The 18,753-nt window shown below is 41.9% G+C and overlaps 2 protein-coding genes across 2 annotated transcripts in view; one reads left to right on the top strand and one right to left on the bottom strand.

Annotated features, from left to right (window-relative positions):
* Positions 1-18,753, top strand: part of LOC117586533 (IDLSRF-like peptide) — a 37,889-nt gene that overhangs the window by 7,867 nt on the left and 11,269 nt on the right. The window lies entirely within an intron of this gene.
* Positions 1,431-17,310, bottom strand: LOC117586527. The gene is made up of 3 exons (XM_034276661.1): positions 17,288-17,310; positions 14,001-14,010; positions 1,431-2,692 (listed from the first exon to the last, which is right to left on the bottom strand). The coding sequence occupies exon 3, from the start codon at positions 2,670-2,672 to the stop codon at positions 1,539-1,541; it is 1,134 nt and encodes a 377-aa protein (XP_034132552.1). The 5' UTR covers positions 2,673-2,692; positions 14,001-14,010; positions 17,288-17,310; the 3' UTR covers positions 1,431-1,538.

Here is an 18,753-nt window from a genome sequence, read left to right as displayed (position 1 = left end):
AATTTGGGGGCCACAAATTGATTTGCTTGTAGGGCGTGGGCGTTGGAGCTGTTCTGCCACGTTCGCACGAGTTTTCCGGGCATTTTCACAATTTTCCCCTCATGCAGAAAAGACATGTGTGTGAGATTAAGGTGGAGTCCAATTATGACACGAACGGGGGAAATGGAAATAAAAATGGAAAATGATTTATGTGAATACCATTTTCAATTTCTTGTTGTCAGAATTTCCGCTAATTAAAGTAAACTTTTGTGCCTCAAAGATATAAAGATACTTTCCAATTAGTTGGCAAAGGATATTCCTTCTTCAATTTCCAGACCTTACCACAATTAGCATAACTTTCGCCGCCTTTATTTGCCTGGCCAAATAATCATTAAAATTAATGGACAATTTTCAACACAATGAGGACTACATAATTTAGCTATAAAATTAAATTTTCGTTCGAGTTTCTGTGGCTTTCGGCTTACATGCGGAAAATATAATTACTCGAGCGAGCATCAATTATTTGTGGCCTATTTCTGAGACCACAAAGCATATTTAAATTTGGTTTGGCAAATTTTTGCAGCGGTCGACAGGTGTACATTTTCATTGGTCTTCGTTCCTTCGATATGATGCGTGCAGGAAACTAAACATTTTCCCAAATCAAGGGAGAAAACTGGGCCACAATGTTGTTGGTTATGGCTGCTGCTGCGCTTCAGTTTTCGGTTGGAAAGCCAAAAACAAAGGCAACAACTTTTGTAGTGCATAAAACAAAGTTTTCCCTCCCTCCGGTTCAAGGCTCCTCCATCCCATCATGAGGATGGTCAGCATTTTAGCATTTCTGCTGCAAAATTTCTCCTCGAGGTAAGAGGAGCTGCCAGTGGGTTACCTTCAGTTGCTCTGCTGCCTGTCAACTGCCAGTTGGTCGTCGTCCTTCTCGGAGGAGGAGCCGCAGAAGAAGCATCAGTATGTAAGTGCTGTGATGAAGTGCCCCCCGAGTAACGTAGCTCTTCGCATAAGCCAGATTAAATGTAGTTTCCATTACTGTTGCATGCCACTTTCGCTCGACAGTTGCCGCTCTACCAATCTCCGCAGTTGTTGTTGCGGCTTCAACGGTTCTGGTTGTGAGATGTGCCCAAAAGTGTATTTGTCTGTTTGTAATCAAAGATTTAGCAGTGTGTCCCCAAAGAGAAGCTCCATTTGGTCAGGGAGGGTTTTGTTGGGATAATTGATTTGACGCTGCATTGGGTATCGGCTTCAGTTTTGCTTCATTCAATGGATGGTATGATGACAGCTGAATGACAGTCATTTTGCCACGTATTGCATGTGACAAGAGAGACAGAGAGAGAGAGAGAGCTGATTCTGCAGTTGCAGTTGTGGGAGTCAAACTGTTGGGACTGTGGAGAGAAGAAAAACAGAGCCCCATAGCAATCCTTCCATCCACTTGGTTGTTGTTTCTGTGCATTTTCCATTGTATTTTACAGTTAATTTAGAGCTTAAAATGTTTTGTAGATAGTTTTCCATTCAATTTAGAATGCGGTTAGCAAATAATTCACTGGGAGCTACTCCTCTGCCACGTCATTGGCCATGTCTGAGGCCCTCTCAGCAACAGCCTCTGGAGCCTCAGGAATGGCGGCAGTCTTCCCGCCCAGAGCTAGCAGCGTATCGGGTGGTATGGCATGGCCAGCGTCCTCCTCTTCACCTTCCTCGCCGTCGAGCTGGTCGGCCAGCGGCTCTGGCGGCAGCCAGCACGAGCCCTTGACCAGGCGATCCTCAATCTCGGCAATTTCGTTCTTGTAGTACTGATTGAAGTCAGGTCGCTCCCAAATGCTGCGCACCCACTGAAGATTAAAGTCGAGCTTCGTGCAGCAACAGAACTTGCGCGACTTGTGGCACTTGGGGCACTTGGCGGGCTGTCGCGCTGGATGGACGTACGAGCTCTTTTGCTTCTTCTTGCAGCAGTAGGGGCAGACGTGTTTGGGCTTCTTCTTGGTGCTGCAGGGCGCTGGCTCCTTGGCATACACCAAATGTCCCCGCTTCTTGGCACAGAAACAGCAATTGCAATCGTCACCCTCGGGCTGCCGCTTGCGCGTCTGCATGCGATCGTAGAATTTTTTGTAGGCAATCTTTATCTTGGCCTCGTAGGCCAGTTGCTCGCTGCAGGACAGCCCATCAAAGCGGGCATAGCTCTCGGCAGACTTTCGCGCGGCATGCACCCACACGCACTCGTCGTTATAGGAGGGTCTGCCCTGCTCATCGTATGTCAGCTCCGCCTTGGGCTCGTAGTAGAAGGCCTTGAAGCCCCGCTTGATAATGGCATAGGCCAGATGTGCCTCCACCTTGTTCATTAGCGACTTTTTGCCCAGCTCGTGGAACAGATCCTCCTTCCTCAGTCGCTTCTTGGGCGTCGTATCGATGCAGTAGCACACCTGATCGTAGTGCAGGAATGCATACGTAATAATGTCCACCGTCGACTTGGCCTTGCACTCGTGCAGTCCGCACGTGATCATGATCTGTGCGAGCGTGTTGGCCAGATCCAAGACATTCTCCAGGAATATTGAGGAGGCATTCACCTCGCCCAAGCACTTGCATTGCGTGTGCTGATCGATGATGCCCAGTGGGGCATGCCGCTGGCACTCCTTGTGCTGGCAATTGTTGCGGCAGCGAAAGTCCGGCATGGCATGATGGGCCTGCATTTTCAGCGCTGTGCCGCGTTGCGGAAATTTTGTAGACAACTTTCGGGAATTTATTCACGAATTTTACAGAATTTTTTTTTTTGCTTTAAAATAATTTTCTACACGTCGAGACAGCCAAATGGAATGTGGGAGAGAGAAAAGTTTAAAATGTACTAAGGAAAATGTAGGGAAAAGGCTACTGGGAAGAGATTTTAAAGGGGCAAAAGTTGTCTGGGTTGGGCCTTGGGAGGGGAATGGTAAAATGGCAGCTAAAATTTCTAGTGGTGCTCTTTACAATCCGAAGTATGTTCAAAATTGAATAGACAATCGGTTCTCGCTGTTCCACAACTTTTCTAAGCTCTTGTCTCCTAGATGTTCTACAACATTTGCTTAATGTAGTTCCTTCTGCTTTACCCTTACAGGCTTCAGGCCTGTTTCGTGCGCCGTGTTGTCATAGGCCAAACACCATTTGATACGGAATAGATTGTTTGTGCTGCTTGCCTTTTCCTTGTAGACATGGATACATTTCAATAAGGCAAATATTTGCCAGTAGCTAACAGCTCCGACAGCCCGGTGCCAGGGGAAGAGCCAGCGGAAAATTACTGCGCCCTAAAACAGTATTTGCAATTTTCTTGAGATATTTGTCCATTTTTTTGTGACTTGTCCTTTTTTCCTGTACTTTTTTCGGTGTCTACCGCCAAAATTGCTTATCCTCTCCTTTTTTTTTGTGTGTTGTTGGAAAGACATTCGTAATTGCTGATGACGGCATTGAGTCAAGTTTATGATTGGAATGGAGATGCGTCTGGCATTGGAATAAGTTGGTGAGGCAGCGGCAAAGGGCAAGAGTTGGAGCTGAGCTCTCTCGAATGTAATGCCCGAGGGAGTTGTCAGCGCAAATACATCAAAGTGGAATTTATTAGAGCAGCTTTTGCCATATCCGTTTCCTGTCGACAAGTGGGACACACATATACACACACACAGTCAGCAGAGAAAACTCATCTAAAAGCATTTTGTACGCAACAAAAAAATACAGAAAAAACACAGAGAGACAGAAGGACAGAGAGCGAGAAACGCTGACAAATGTAAATCCCCATTCGAGTGGAGACGCTGCTTTTTCGGACAGCCATCAAATTGTTGCACTTTAACCTCGGGCACATGACTGTAAGTACCAGTCAGTCAGTCAATCCCTGGCCCGCTAAAAGTCGCTTAATCTGTCTCAGGCAGGCCCATAAAAACTTTGCTAAATCATAATGGAAGTAAGAGCAGCAGCAGTGGCAGCAGCAGGAGGTGCGATAGCCTTGCCTCAGTTTCCAGTGGCGTTTCTTTTTCTTTTGTTTGCCAATGTAAGCGTCTTTTTGATGTAAGCGTATTAAACTCCAGGCAATCGTGCATAAATCTTGGCCCAGACAAAATGGCCAACTGTTGGGCAAAGTTTTTCCCCAAGCCAAAGTAGCGGGCCGGCATATTGGTTGCTCTAACAATAAAAGTTGCTGGCCTGGAACGGACATGAGGTGTACGCCTGTACAGGTATACAATTTCCATTGTCTGCCATTTTCTTGGCTATTAAATTTTGTTTTTTTTTTTTGCAGCGACAAAACTTGTGCCATTTGAAGTTTTTATGGCGCAGAAAGCTGATCCGCTTGAATATATTTTCTGTGCCTTGGAAAAATATCAATCAACAGCCAAGCAGAAAGTCTGGCCTTTAGCACGTACCTTAAGTTAGGCCACTCGCCTGTTTTGGGGTCGGGGAACGTACACGTCATTCGCATAAAACCCCTTTAATGGTTACGCAGACACCAATTACCATTAAAAACGGACACCAATATATAACAGATACCATGGAGGAGCAGGAAAAGCGCTGAAAAAATACACAAGGAAAATCAATAAACACATATACGTATGTGTGGGTGTGTGTATGTGTGTGTGTGTGTGTGTGTGTGAAAACGCAGCCGAGATTGAAAAATTCTACTCGACACGGTGCGCGTTTTTAGCTAAGCGACTCGCCATGATTTTCCCCTGATCCTCTTTCTGTCAGTCCTTTTTTTTGTGCTCTTTTTTGACTGTGTGAGTGCCGGCAGTTGTCCGTTGGACGTGCCATGATTTATAATACTCTGCGATGGCCGCAGGAATAGGAGAACGAGTCGCTGAAATGATTGGTATATGTACCCATAGGTGCTCTACCTCTAACCAGATGTCAGATAAATTGTGCAGCGAAATCTGATGCTTTGTAGTCTCATATTTTGTGGAATAGTTGGTGCTGCTAGATATTGTCTCGCTTGATGGTCGACCATCAGCCTAATGGAATTTATTGGCAGATAAAATATTAATCAATTATGAAACTAATTTGATTATGCATTTTGGTAGCTAATTTGGGCATGTCTTGAACTTTACAGACTATTCTTTTGCAGCAATTCAAGCACTGGAGTTGGTTCCTTTCATGGAGACATTTAATCTGACGGTTGGGGTACAAAAGAACCCGATGGAAAGCTAATTTGAAGCCTGATTTTTGGTCTCAAACCTTTTCCCACCAAAAGGGTATTCCCTCGTCGCTTGCTGCCAGCTAATTTTACTCTTTTGAATTCTGATTTTCTGTGAGTGTGTGCGAGTGTGTCTGGTTGGCTTTTTTTGCGAGTGGCCAAATGGCGGGACATAAATCTGCAAATGTGATAAATGGTTATAAAGGCAGCGCGTAATGTTTATTTAAAATAATGATGATGATGAGCAGCTGCATCCACACCCACCTCCTCTCTCCCTTTTATGTATATTCCTCTCATGTAAATGGCATTCAGTCCTTGGACGAATGCCCCAAAGAATCCATGCGAAATGGAGAAGAGTGCCACTCTCTGGCGACAGGAGCAAAAAGACAGACAGCTGTTAAAGTTCTTTCTGTCAATTATTCATAAAATTGCGCATACGTTTGCACTCATTACGCATACATCCCACGTGTGTGTGTGTGTGTTCGTGTGTCATACGATCTGCGTTTCCACTTCAAATTGCTTTCATTTCCATGTCTCATACTAATTTGATTTATACGCAAATGCGACATTTGTGTCTTTATATTTTTCCTTTTCGTTATTTTGTTTCTTTATTTATTTCTTTTTTATTATTTTTTGTTGGGAATTTTATTTCTTTGTGGTTCTTTTTTCATTGTGTCTCCTTGCCACACAATTTGCATAATTGAGCTGCAGACTTTTTCCCCGGAAATCCTTGATTTATGTGGCAGCAAAACTTTACGGCTAACTTCTTATAATTTGTGTCAAATGCCTTCGCACGATATTGTGTATATAATTTACGCAGAAAATCGAAAAAGTTATGTCTGCCATTTGGTTTTAATATTTTGTTTTGTTTGTTGCGAAAGATTTGCATACAATTTGAGGGCAGTGAGAGAGATAATAATGGATATAAATGAACAGCAGAGGCTGGCTTCTTGTTGTTTAAGTTTGACATTTGCATAGTCTGGCAAATTGTAAAAGATGGCCAACAAAAAGGACACAGATACAACAGAAAAAGGGCAGCAGGAAAGAAAGCGAAAGGCAAGACACAAGTCCGTGATCTACCCACAAAAAGAGCAGATAAAGGTTAGCAAAAATCGCACTCATAACTCCCACAACAATCGCACATGATTAATGCAACATTTTCTGCTAATTTCAGACACATTTTCCCCAACTGATTTCCCATGGATAAACCCTCTTTATGAACTCAAATCAATAAGCCTGCTTGACAAATGGCTCTAGACTTAATTGAAGCAAAGTGGAGGGTGGTTGAAGCAACCTTTGACCTATCGATGTCCATAGATCAGTACAACAAGTTACGAATACCAGAGCGCTGTCCCCCCAGGGCCCAATAATTGGTTGGGGTATCATTACAAAGCCATTAAGTTGGCCAATCAAAAACCAATGCAAAAAGTGTACAACCACAAAAGCAGAGCACAGAACAGCAAACAGAACAGAGAACTGAACTCAATATAATTCAATCAAAGCGACAGAGTCAAATGAGTCAAATGACTCATTAGGTAGAGAAATATCCTGGTATATTCTGGCTGTACCCTAAAACGTTGACACAGTCTGTCAGCATTGGATAATTGCCTGATAAATTGCTCGGCCGTTAAAACATCCCAGCCATAAGACAAATGAAAGCCCTGATGTCTGATTGATATGATAAATATACACGAAAAAAATTAGCAAAACATAAAAGAGAGCGGGCAGGGGCACATAAATCCCCCATGTGGGCTTTTGGGCCCACATGATTGATTGATGTATTGCCCATCAGCACAAATGAACTCATCATTCATGTTTGAGCGTAGCCAGCTGAATGTACATGAATCATGCGAATCAATTGAACAGCTGAGATGGAGCAGAATCATGGGAAAAGGGTGCCTGAAATTTGACCAATTTTCCAGGGTGGAACTAGTAGTTCTTGGAGTTCAAAGTAAGGCCCAAAAAGTGCGCTATTTTCCCTACTCTCAAGCGCCATTTTACTTGGCTTTTCCTCTGTTCTCCTTGCTTCTTAAATTTCGAGCACATTTCCTCCCATTTTCTAGGTGTCTCAGCTGTGCCTTTAATCAATTTATTTTTATATATATTATGGCACGAGGTTTGGCTTCCACACATAAATATTTAAAGCATCCATTACAAAATTTCGTGGAGTGTTTGCTAATGCGGAAACTCATATGCTTAAGGGGGCAGGCAGCATAAAATGTTCAACAAATGTTTTTCTGGGAAACAGCAGAGCAGTAGTCTCTTTAGTGGCAGATTTTTCCGAGAATTTTCAAAAAACTCATCGGAAGCACATCAGCCTGAGAAATAGGGCATCTTTCTGCCAGTTTCCGGTGTGGCAACCCTCGCAGCAATAACCCAACTCCTACACATGTTGAATCTAGCTAAGAATTTTGCCATTGCCATTGCTGTTGCTGTTGCTTGTTTTAACCGTGTTGGCTGGTCGATTACATGGATTGCGCAGCTGGATATCCCCTGGTTGTGTTCCACTTCTGTGTGGATTTGGAACCCTAATTCGAACACGAGTTTAGATCCATTTCGTTCCATTCGATTCCCACCTCCCGCTGTGTGCAACATCAAAGTCTCTTTTGTCAACATCTGTGTGGGTGTTGGCATAAAACATGGCTACGAAAGCGTTTTAATCTTAATAATTTATAAACTGCTGCCTTGTTTTTTTGTGCAACATTTTTCTCGCATTTTTCTATTGTTGAGTGCCACCTGTGCACTGCTCGCTCTGTATCTCTCACTCTCTCTTTCTCACTCTCTCTTTCTCGCTCTCTGTCACTCTGTGTGTATCTTGTATCTGCATTGAATTTACATATTTACATTCGTTGTGCTCGTGCCATATGTGTACCGTTCCCTCTATCCCCCTCGATTCTGTTTCGGATTAGAGCTGTCGCTGCAGCGAAGCGTTAAGCTGTTGGCAGGGAGAGCGGGAGAGAGAGAAAGCGCAGTTGGGGAGACAGAGAAGAGAGGGAGCTTGAAAGCTGTAACGGCTTTAGCATAGTCTTATCAGGACACATGGATATATCCTGGTAGGTGCCGTGGTATGGGTTTACAGGTGGCTTGTGGCTTGTTTGTGGATTTTATCGATTAAATTTATTTAAAATTAAGTCAAAGGCTTACACGGAGATTGATGATTACGAGAGAGATCGATTTCCAATTGCAGAATGTATGCTAAATAAATTGGTAACCCAATAGCCATTCAACCATATCATCGTCCTCGTCAGCGCGGACTGTCATAAAATCCTACATGTCCTCGACCGCAAAAAAAACTGTCAAGCGGCGGACTGGGCGGCTGCCATTAAATGTCAAAGAGTCAAGCAACGTTTTCATTACTGGTTAAAAAAAAAAGATAAAACAAACGCAAATGAAAGTATAAAATATCCTCGACCTTGCCCTATGCCCCTGAAACAATTTGTAATTTGCGTATTGAGGCGTGTGATTTTCAGCAGGTGACAGGCGGCGGGCAAAAAGCTGGCAAAACAAAATGAACAGCAGCAGCGGGGGCGAGAGAGAGAGCGAACAATTTGTTGTTTTTTACCTTTGGCGTTTCTCGCTCTTTAAAAAGCAGCCGTGAGGCCGTGAGGCGCAGCAGCAGTAAAAGAAAAAACTTTTAACAGACTCAATTCCCTGCCCAGACCCAAATAGAATGCTAATCAAAACGAATGCCTGGGCCCATCTGTCAATTAGAGGATGAAGGTCGGTGTCGCTGTGCTGTTCTTTCTTACCCACTTCTGTAACGTGCCTTCTGGTAACACTAATTTGAAAGAATTGTGTGGGTAAACTCTGAGTAGGCAAACACTGAGGAGCCTCTGGAGCAGCTCCATTCCTTGTTTGCGCCCTGATTAGTGGCCATTAATTTTGTGGCCTGTACGCTAATGTCTCGTCATTTCGATACGAATGCGATATTGAGTGGAGGCAGAGTTTGTCGTCCCGTTGTGTTAGGTAATATATTATATTTGATTGGCACGAGGGCAGGAGGGGATGGAGTACGGGAAATGAGCGATAAACTGTCGAAGGGCAGTACTTAGGTTCACTTTGGGGGCGGAAATGTATATACTTTAAAGAGCGGAAAAATATGGAAAATTGTACAACTTTTTTAGATGCTAAATTGAAGCGAATTTTGGCTTTAAACTTACTCAAAGGTAACAGCAGGAAGTCCAGATGTAGCCTTAAAGAAAAAATTCCCAAAGTTTCCATCACACCTTTGTGACCTTGACTTTGGTTAGTTGTCATGCTGCGGGGGATTCCAGTTGAAAAGTAACTTAAAATAGACACTAAAAGTGGGACGACGATTTGAAGAGGGTACACTCCAACTCGCACCTCTTTAAGATAGGACAAAATACTATTTTAAGACAAAATTTTAAACCAGTTGAAGAAGCATAAAGGTGGATAACAGGACAGCGGAAAATAAACTCCAAACAGTTGCTTCGACCGTTTTTTTTTCCTTGAAATTGCAGAGCTATCAAAGTCAAACAGTACCTGTCAAAGAGGTGATGTGATTTGAGACGGCAGAAGAAGGTCAAAACAGCTCGAGCAAAGAAACCAAATGAGGGAAGACCGTCTCTCTTCGCTTTTCTTTGCTTTGCTAAAACTTTAAAGCCAACAATAAGTTTTCTTTAGTTTAATCGAAGTTTTTCCAAACTTACATTAACTTGTGGGGTTTTGGCTGGATTATTTTGCCTGAGTTTTATGCGGTGGAAGCCAGCTTAATTACCGCACCTTAGCAAGTTAATGTTTGTATTATAAATTGCATAAGAAAAATGCCCAAGCTACTTGGCTGCTAAAAGTATTTTTAAAGCCAGCTCTGCGTGTGGAAGCGAATAAGTGCAGAAGCTTAGCCCTGGCTTAAATTCCATAAAAGCATTTAATTGTGGGCGGGAATAATGTGGTTAAGGAAGGGAAAAAGCTTAAAAATATAAGAAGGAGCTGAGGCCATCTCCCGCTGTGAGCCACCATGTCCTGCTGCTGCATTAATTGTCATATTTCTTGGGCAGCAGCAGCTCTCGAGTGGTAATTATTTCAGCATTTTCTTACAGCTTCCATTCTGCTGCGTGTGTCCTCTGAGCAAAAGTGTTGCAAGCTTTTTGCAGCACGTAGCAGCAACATCAAGTGCAAGGTTCTGGCAATTAACAAGAGAGCCGAGCCGAGCCGAGCCGCTGCTGCTTCCTACTATCAAAGACCTTGGCTATTTGGGTTTGCCTGCTGAATGACATTTGCATACGTAAGAAAGAATTCACTGGCTTTTAAAATTCCCCCATTCAACATTTTTGTGTGGGCAAACGGGTTTCTCTCTGGCTCTCTCTTTGAGATTTTCTTGATGGAGAATGTTTATTCATGAACTGTCAAGTCGGTCAAGGTGGGCGCCTCCTACATTTGTGTCATGAAACATTTGTGTCGCGTAAAATGGAAATTGTTTTCCAAAGAATTGTTGAATGTTTGCCAAGACAAATGAGGATATTAAGAGACTTAAACCGTCAGCGTAGCAAAGGAGAAACACATTTACATTTTATTGGTTTTTTTTGTAGTTTTAAGTTTTGCTTTCCGAATACCCTCAAATCGTTTACTAATCCCCGGTATTTATGGAACCTCTTCAATCATTAAATTCGATTTCATTATCCATTTTTATGGCTTTTGCTAAACGCTTTACACCACATTTGACACCAGTTTAGGTTTTGTTAAGCCATGACAAATCCCCGTTTCTGTCTCTCCTTTGGCTGCCCGAAAAGCCATAAAATCAAATGACAATTAAGAGGGCAATCAATTTTACAGCTTTGACAGCTTTTATGACCAAAGTGCAAGGACTCGAGAATTCAATTAACGTTTTGAGCAGCAAATGAAACAAAGAATTCTCCGAGTGCTCATTTTCAGTGTCATAATAATCATGTGAGTGCATAAACATAAATAATTCTCTGTTTTTATTTGCCCCAAAAGAGGAAGCACAGCAAGAGAGAAGGGGAGAGAGTGTGGCATCGGAAATTCCATCAATTTAATGGACTTCCGTTCTGTCTCCTGGCACTGGCAATGGCAGTGGCTTCCATTTCTTTTCCTTTTTTTCTGGGTTAAGGCTTCAGTCAATGCGCTTTGGCAGAGATTAAGGATAAAGTCACACTTCCTCGTCGCATATTTATTACTGCAGACTGCAGTTGACTTTTGTGTCTCACTGTTGCGGCATTTGATAATTGCCTGCAGCACGGACACGGGCACTGCCCCTGCCACATCTACTTCCATGTGGAGTGGCATTTTCATGGCACTGCAGGCCATTCCATTATGTGTTAGTGTTAAATGAAGTGGCAACAAGAAATGTAAAAAAACTGTGGCAGGTGCGACACTTTTTTTTTTATATCGGGTTGCCGTTTTGTGGGGAGATTTGTATCTAAGGGATAGAGCAGATAGAATTTAGTGATAGAAAATAAGTGTACGGTGGAATAAACATTAAATTTGGGAAGACTTTTAGCTTTTGAAGGGGTCCAATGTCAGTACATGAACAGTAATTTTAGAATATTTTCCACGTTCCATATGTTTTTTTCCACCCACAAGGCTGCACATGCCCCGCCAGTGTTGTGTAGCGCACATTGCCAGCAAAACAAACAAGGGGCAAATAGCAAAAATGGCGATTAGGATCATGTGAAATGTGTGTTCTATTCTGGTTATTCTTGGGCAATAGTGTCACTGGCATTCACATTTTTGTTTGTCTCTATCTCTCCATTTGCTGTGCAAAATTATTACCATGCTGCCAGCCAGCCACTCGTTTGCTTTTTCTAATGGGAACTTTGACTGTGGCTTTACATAGTAGTATGTGTGTGTGTATTTGTATATATATAAAAAGCGTTTAGTGTTTGTGTGTGTGTGTGTGTGTGTGTGGGTACTGCCATTTGGTTGGCTGTGGCATTCAGTTTTGATTGCGTGAAATGCAGCCACGGCCACAGACAAGAGGGTGCCCAACCATTTGGCTGAATTTATTTTTAGTTGAGTTGGGGAAATCCATCTAAAGGATGAGCGAAAAACCCACAAACAGATGGATGGACAAACTGGCGGTTCGTGTTCGCTTATTTTAGTTTAATGACATTGTTTTGTCTGTTGTTTGCATGTTGAATTTCCACTCCCCACACCCAACACAACCACACAAAAATGTACCCAAATTTCGTCTAAAAGTTAGTTGCTATTTCTGCTGTTGAGTTTGGCTTTTAGTTGCTGTAAAATGTCACAGGAATTTCAATTGAAAATAAAAATCATCATGGTTCTGCCGCTTTGTCTTGAAGTTTGTACAAATTATGTGATAATCTAAATGATTAATGGAATGTAAATGTTTTCAGCTCCCCATGCCAGATATTATTCTCCCTTTCGTATGCCCTTAATCAATCGCCCCAAAAAGGGTAAATCACAACAGTAGCCTGTCGGACAGCCTTCGTTTACCTTCGCTTACCTTAGTTTTTCATGCCAAGAAAATTGCCTTTTTGCAGCTTAACGATGTGCTCTCATTTCCGCTTCATTTCCCGTCAACAAATTTTGCGTATAAAAATCAAATACCACGCCTGCTGGGGTTCCGCCCTTTAAGCGGAACAAATTGCATTAGTTTTTCCTCGAAAACACACACACACACACAGAAAATACATACATCTACATATCTACAGCCATTAGGAATTGTGAAAAATTTGTATTTGTATTGCAGCATTTTGCCACACTTCAGCGCCAAAATTCCTTTTTCCACACTTCAACAAAAGCATTTTTATGCCTTTATGGAAAATGCATTCTCTCTCTCTCTATTTTTTCATTGCTCCTTTTTTCTTTTGTTGGCTAATAACTAGGCACTGACGGGGGTGGTTAAAGTTTATGGCACTTTGGCAACCCGTAAACTGCATCTATTTTTTTGTATTGTTTTTAATGTTTTTAAAGTTGTGTGTTTCTGTGATTTTTTTTCAGTGCGTGCAACAGTTAGGGGCAAGTTTTTTGTTTCTGCTAAATGTTTGGAATAGAGAATTGTATTTTTTAACTTTGGTTTTGCGTTTTCTGGGCGTGTAGTTTTCTGTGATATTTTGTGCTGCAAATTAAGAGCATTTGCTTAAAGTTTTTAATGTTAACATATAAAAACAATGATAGACGTTTGTAGTGTAGCAAATAAATGGTTTGAGTAATATTCAGGTTAGCTTTTGCCGTTGCTCTACATGTTCCCTTTCATCTATAACTACAGGCAAAGCCCTCCTGAAAATCCTTGAACTTCAAAAACCAGCCCATCCTTATTGTCTGTGACATTTTGCATGTGTCCTCATTTGAAATGAGACAGCAACAAACAGACGGCCAGAAAATCAAATGAATAAATAATACAGTTTCGAATGTGTGATCTTGAATATGTGTGTGTGATTATGCATTTTATTTGTAAGTGTTTGTGAGTGTGTTATTTAAAATACGATTTGAGTTGTGAGAGATTTCCAATTGTGAGAGACATTTTCCAAGTATTTTAATTTCTCCTTTCCTCTGCTGCTGGTTGCTGCTTTCCCATTGAAGATAGGGTTCCTCTGCTCTGGATTTCCTCTCCAGATACCTCTTGGGTGTACCACTCCATCTATCCTTTGTTTTTCCTCTGCAGATGCCTCTAGGTTTCCTACTGCTGCCTGTTGGATTTCCTTATGGCTGTTGATGATTGTAATTGCATTTTGTAGATATTTATGTATCTCCATGCAAGCGCCCAAAGGCATTTACATTGCCAATTAACTTAATCTGCTTAATGGATTTCTCTAACAATGGCCTTATGAATTTTTAAGCTACTTGCAAGTTTATACCAAAACCAATAATGGATTTTGGAATATTTAATCAATTAAATTGTTACATTTCCAGGCTCTCTGCAGCAGTGACTGATAATTCTTGCGAGCCCTAAACTTTGCATGTGAATGTTAATCAATTTAAAGGCTTCTTTATTTATGAATAAGTTAATTGTGTTGAATATGTTAATTTGTGTGGAATTCATTGAGAGGGTCTTGAGCATTTCAGCTGTGTATGACTACAAATTTATTTGTATTATTTTACAATGAAATTTATCTGCTATTCAATTAGAAATTCCTGAATAAAATGGCGATATTCATAGCAGAATTAAACGTTTAGGAAGCCTAATTGGAGGAACCTTTCTAATTTTGATGTGAAGCTTAGATTCAAGTAAAGTTGAGTTGTAGTTTTCCCATTTTTTATTAACTAAGTTGGAACCATAAAAAAATTTACTTTCATAACGAAATTGCTGCTCCTCTTGCCTTTCCAATCGATTCCACGATTTGTCATTGCTTTCACATACACCTTACCATGCCACACCTCTACCTGTAGCCCCTCTCCACCTCTTTGGTCTCTGGTCGTGCCTGAAACCCATTCACACTCAATAATTCCAGACTCTTTGACGAAGCAGGCAATATCTCACACTCTGTTGGCTGGAGAGCCGTAAACGTGGCCGTAAACCGTAACCACAACCATAACCGTATCCCAGGCAAAAGACAATCGAAGCAGCAGATAGAGATGCATGTCCTTGGAGGAAAGGACCGAGCTGGTCTAATAAATTACGTCAGCATTCTATTCTATTGTGTTTTGTTTCGGTTGCTGGGGTGCGTGTCCGGCCACTGCATACAAATGTGATAATTTCTATGGAAAACAATTAGTTCTTGCTGCTGCTGTTGGCACGGCTCCTGTTGCTGTTGCTGTTCCTGCCACACACTGCATAGAATACACACAGAACTGAGTGACAGCCAAGGAAAGTAATTTTCATTAGTGTACTGTTCTGTGTATTCTAGTAGCTAGTTGTAGTCCTCGACTTTGTGTTTGCGTTCTCTCCTCAGAAGGGTGTGTGCAATTATTTAGTTGATATTGCGTATACGTCATGTGTTGTGGCATTTCGCCTTCTGCCTTTGTTTCTCCCCTACACCTTTTAGCCATATTGTGCCTGGGTTTTGGCTTTGGTTGGAAAACTTCACTCTGGTTTATTGTGTGTGGCCGGATATTTAGGGTTTAATTAGTGCACTCGCAAGTCCACATGTCTCGACTGATTGTTTTGGGGAATTTGAGGTCGATATATGGAAATTGTTGGCTCAACTATGACTGAGGGGAAAGAGTTAGACCAAAGGCAGCGTAGACCACGTAGGCCCAGGAAGTTTTGTGTCTTGAGCGTAATGCCAGGCAGCAAGTTAGAGCAAAACTAGAGCGCGACTTTGGGCATAAATCACTATTTAAACGGCAGTCAAAGGTTCGCCAGAAAATAGTTAGCAAATCTTTGATTGAAGATACATTTTGTGGATCGAAGTTGGGCTAACAGCTCCAAAATACTCTCCGATAATATTAACGGTATTTATCTTTATTAGAACCAATCAAACAATTTATTTTGTCCCGCTAAACTCCTCCTAAATGCTACAAAAACTGAACACAAACCGTCTCGACTGCTATGTCCATTATCAGCCCTTAAGCCAATTGCAATCTAATTTAATTCTAGCCCCAATAACTACTCACAACAAACAAAAGCTCACAACCCAACAAACAACACTTTCTATGTACTATTCTTCCAGTTAAAGTTACAAAGTCCTCAAGCAAAAACTAGCCTTAAGAACAAACTCCCTTGCCACCCACTTAAGGCCAGCTTTTGGCCATTACTGTACCACCGAAAAGGTTGCTCGCTGCTTATAAAGGCTGCCTGTCGGCTGAATCGAACGATGACTAGAGCAAACTAGAAGGCCACTCTAACACGAACTACTGAAGAACACACCCACAGAACTGTACATCTGCACAGCTCCATCTGTTTAGACAGATATTGGCCCAAGGGCCATAACCAGGAAAGCCAGCAACAGAAACAGCAACAGAATCAGAACCAGAAACCACCCTTGAACCCTCCGCAAGCCAACGTTTTGGAAGGGCCACGCCCAGGCAATTGCGTGGGTCAGGTAGACTGCAATTGGCAGATAGACACGGGGAAAGTCCCCGCACCAATAAGTGCACATACATAGCGCATACGACATGTGTGACAACACATTTTGGTGCCTGCCTGTTGTATGCCTGCCACCTGATGCCTGCCTCTTGTCGCTTCTACATTCGACTTCTACTTTGCAAATTGACACATGAAAACTAAAATTCTGCTGGCAAGCAAAGCCAACCTGCATGTTGTGCGAAATTATGGATAAGGTATACTGTCCATCCAAAAGTTGGAGAACAAAGGATGTTCCGGAAAGCGGAAAACAAACGAAAAGTGGTGCGAAAAAATAATAAGATATATTAAATAAATATAATGATAAAAAGCTGCTAAAAATATCGAAATATCTTTGCAAAATTTCGATAAAAAAAATACAATATTAAAAATATAAGAAATATAAAATTCTTAGTCGTTCGGAAATATGTTCTTACAAATCTTAAATCTTTCCACAATTTAAAATAGATATTTCACAGTCTGTCGAAAAAACTTTCTGAAATATATGAAATCTCTCCAGAGTTTTCCAGAACACCTTCAAGCAGCCCTCGACCCTTTTTCGGGGGTGTAGCAGAGTGCCCCGTCCTGTCCATGTTGGAATGTATTCCAGAAGGGAAGCTTCTCTCTTCGCAAACAGCAACCAGCTTTTAGTAAAAATATACTCGCATTTATTGTACATATCCTGGTGTCACGTGCTGAGCGCTTAGCACAAAATGTTTCTTTGGCCATTGGAAATTGTGTGTGTGAATGAATGTCCGGGGCTCGGGCTAACAAGATTGTGTATGTGCTGGACAGCAGCTTTACGCTTCATTTAACAGCTCTCGTTGTTGCCGTATATGCTTATTATTTTTTGTGGCCAACAGCAGCAGTCTCCAGTCTCAGTTGACAGCACCCCCGAGAGGAGTCTGAGAGCGAGTGGACTGCGTGCTGACTTCATATTTATGACATTTATGCAACATTCATTATGTGTGCAGCACACGACACTGCCAACGCCAGTGCCACTTCCCCACACCCAGCTACAGTCACCTCAACCTCTTGATTTTTGTTCACAAAAATTAATATCTGGGCATACACCAAGCGCCGCAGTCAATTTTGTGGTTTCTCGTCTGGTCACAGTTTTTAGTATGTGTAAACTGTTTTGTGTTCACTTTTCGGGGCAAGGTGAATAAGTCCAAACAATTTTGTGCCACAAACAAGTTTTTAAATGTTGCTTTAGATTTTTATAGATTTTTGGCAGGCCATGAAAAGGTTTTAAAGTTGCAAGGTAAAAGTTGTGGAGGAGATTTTTCCCTACTTTTTTAAAGGCAAGTGCTCTTAAATCTTTGCTAAACTCATTGAAGCATCTTCTTAATCTAAACCCTAAATAATATCAGAAATATCTGCTCTTGTTCAACCTTTTTTTAACCCTAAAAGCTACAGCCATTTCCCTTGCAATGCCATTTTGAAATTGCGTAAATAATCCAACAGCCGAAATAATCTACAGAACAATCACGTAGAAAACGTAAACCACAGCAGGCATTAAAAATAATAAAAAAATCAAATGGTAATCAATTGCCATATAAAACGAGTAGAAAAACTGGGCCAAAACTGGCCACGAAAACCAACAAAAGAAAACACTCGTCGAAAACGCTACGGAAAAACAAACGCTTGCCGCCAACAAAGTTGTACAGAAGTTGTCCCTTTTTATACCACATAAAAGAAAACTTTAAGTGCAACCATAAAAGGCATCGTCACAGGGGTTGGAAGGAGCAGCAGAAGGACATCTCCACAGGCAAAGGAAAAGCATCACTTCACGGGAGTGCGGAAAACCGTTGGAAAATGAAGCGATTTTTGTGTGTAAGGACCAGTGGCAGTGCCCAGCCCTAACCCTTTGCCCCATTTGACCTTTTCAATCCGCATCAATGTACGCACCATTAACCCGTATCACCAGGCACCGCTTTTCTTGAGCTGTTCCCATTGAATTATATGCTGCGAACTGATTTCCCGCACAAGTCGTGGGGAGAAGCTTATTGGGTTTTTTCCCCTGACTTCGCTGTCAATTAGTGTGACCGACGACACATAAATTCCAATTGTTTTGACACTAAATGAAGAAAAAAAGAGCAACAAAAATAATGAATGGCATGAAATTAAGTTGTCTGGCGCGTGCCCGCGGAGTGCCCTGCCCCGTGGGACATACATGCCATATGAACGATATGTGTATTCCTTGAATTCATTTACCTTTGTTTTGGGGGAGAGGATAGGATGCATGTTGATGGGATTAAGGTGACAGACTGCTAAAACAGAAGGAGTTTTCCACCCGTGGAATTTTGTAGAATAAAACGAGAAGGGACGTGTGAGACGCTTCTTACGCGTCACAACTTTTAGCCGATTGAGCCATGACTGTCTGTCTGTCCGTCAGTCCATCCGTTCGTCCGTCCGTCCGTCCAGACTTTTAGCCACTGCAAATAAATTCTTCATTGTGACTATAATAATGATCCAATCGGATCCCAATTTGGTGATCTGATAGATATGGTCATTCTCTACGGAATGGCTTTTTAGTTTTCTTTTATCTTCAAAACTGTAGGATTGGGAGGTTTTCGCCCTTTTGAAATACACTTTTAACAGTGTGAGCATACAGAAGTCTGTGTGCAATATTTGGTGGCTCTAGCTTTTATGGTCTCCCAGATCCGAGACCGAA

The sequence above is a fragment of the Drosophila guanche genome, unplaced genomic scaffold, assembly GCF_900245975.1.
Source record: "Drosophila guanche unplaced genomic scaffold, DGUA_6, whole genome shotgun sequence".
NCBI classification, from domain to species: domain Eukaryota; kingdom Metazoa; phylum Arthropoda; class Insecta; order Diptera; family Drosophilidae; genus Drosophila; species Drosophila guanche.
Note: the sequence above shows the minus strand (reverse complement) of the source record. Positions and strands in the feature narration are given on the sequence as shown.

Coding starts and splice junctions, on each gene's coding strand:
- LOC117586527 (XM_034276661.1), bottom strand. CDS start 2,672: ATGCAGGCCCATCATGCCATGCCGGACTTTCGCTGCCGCAACAATTGC.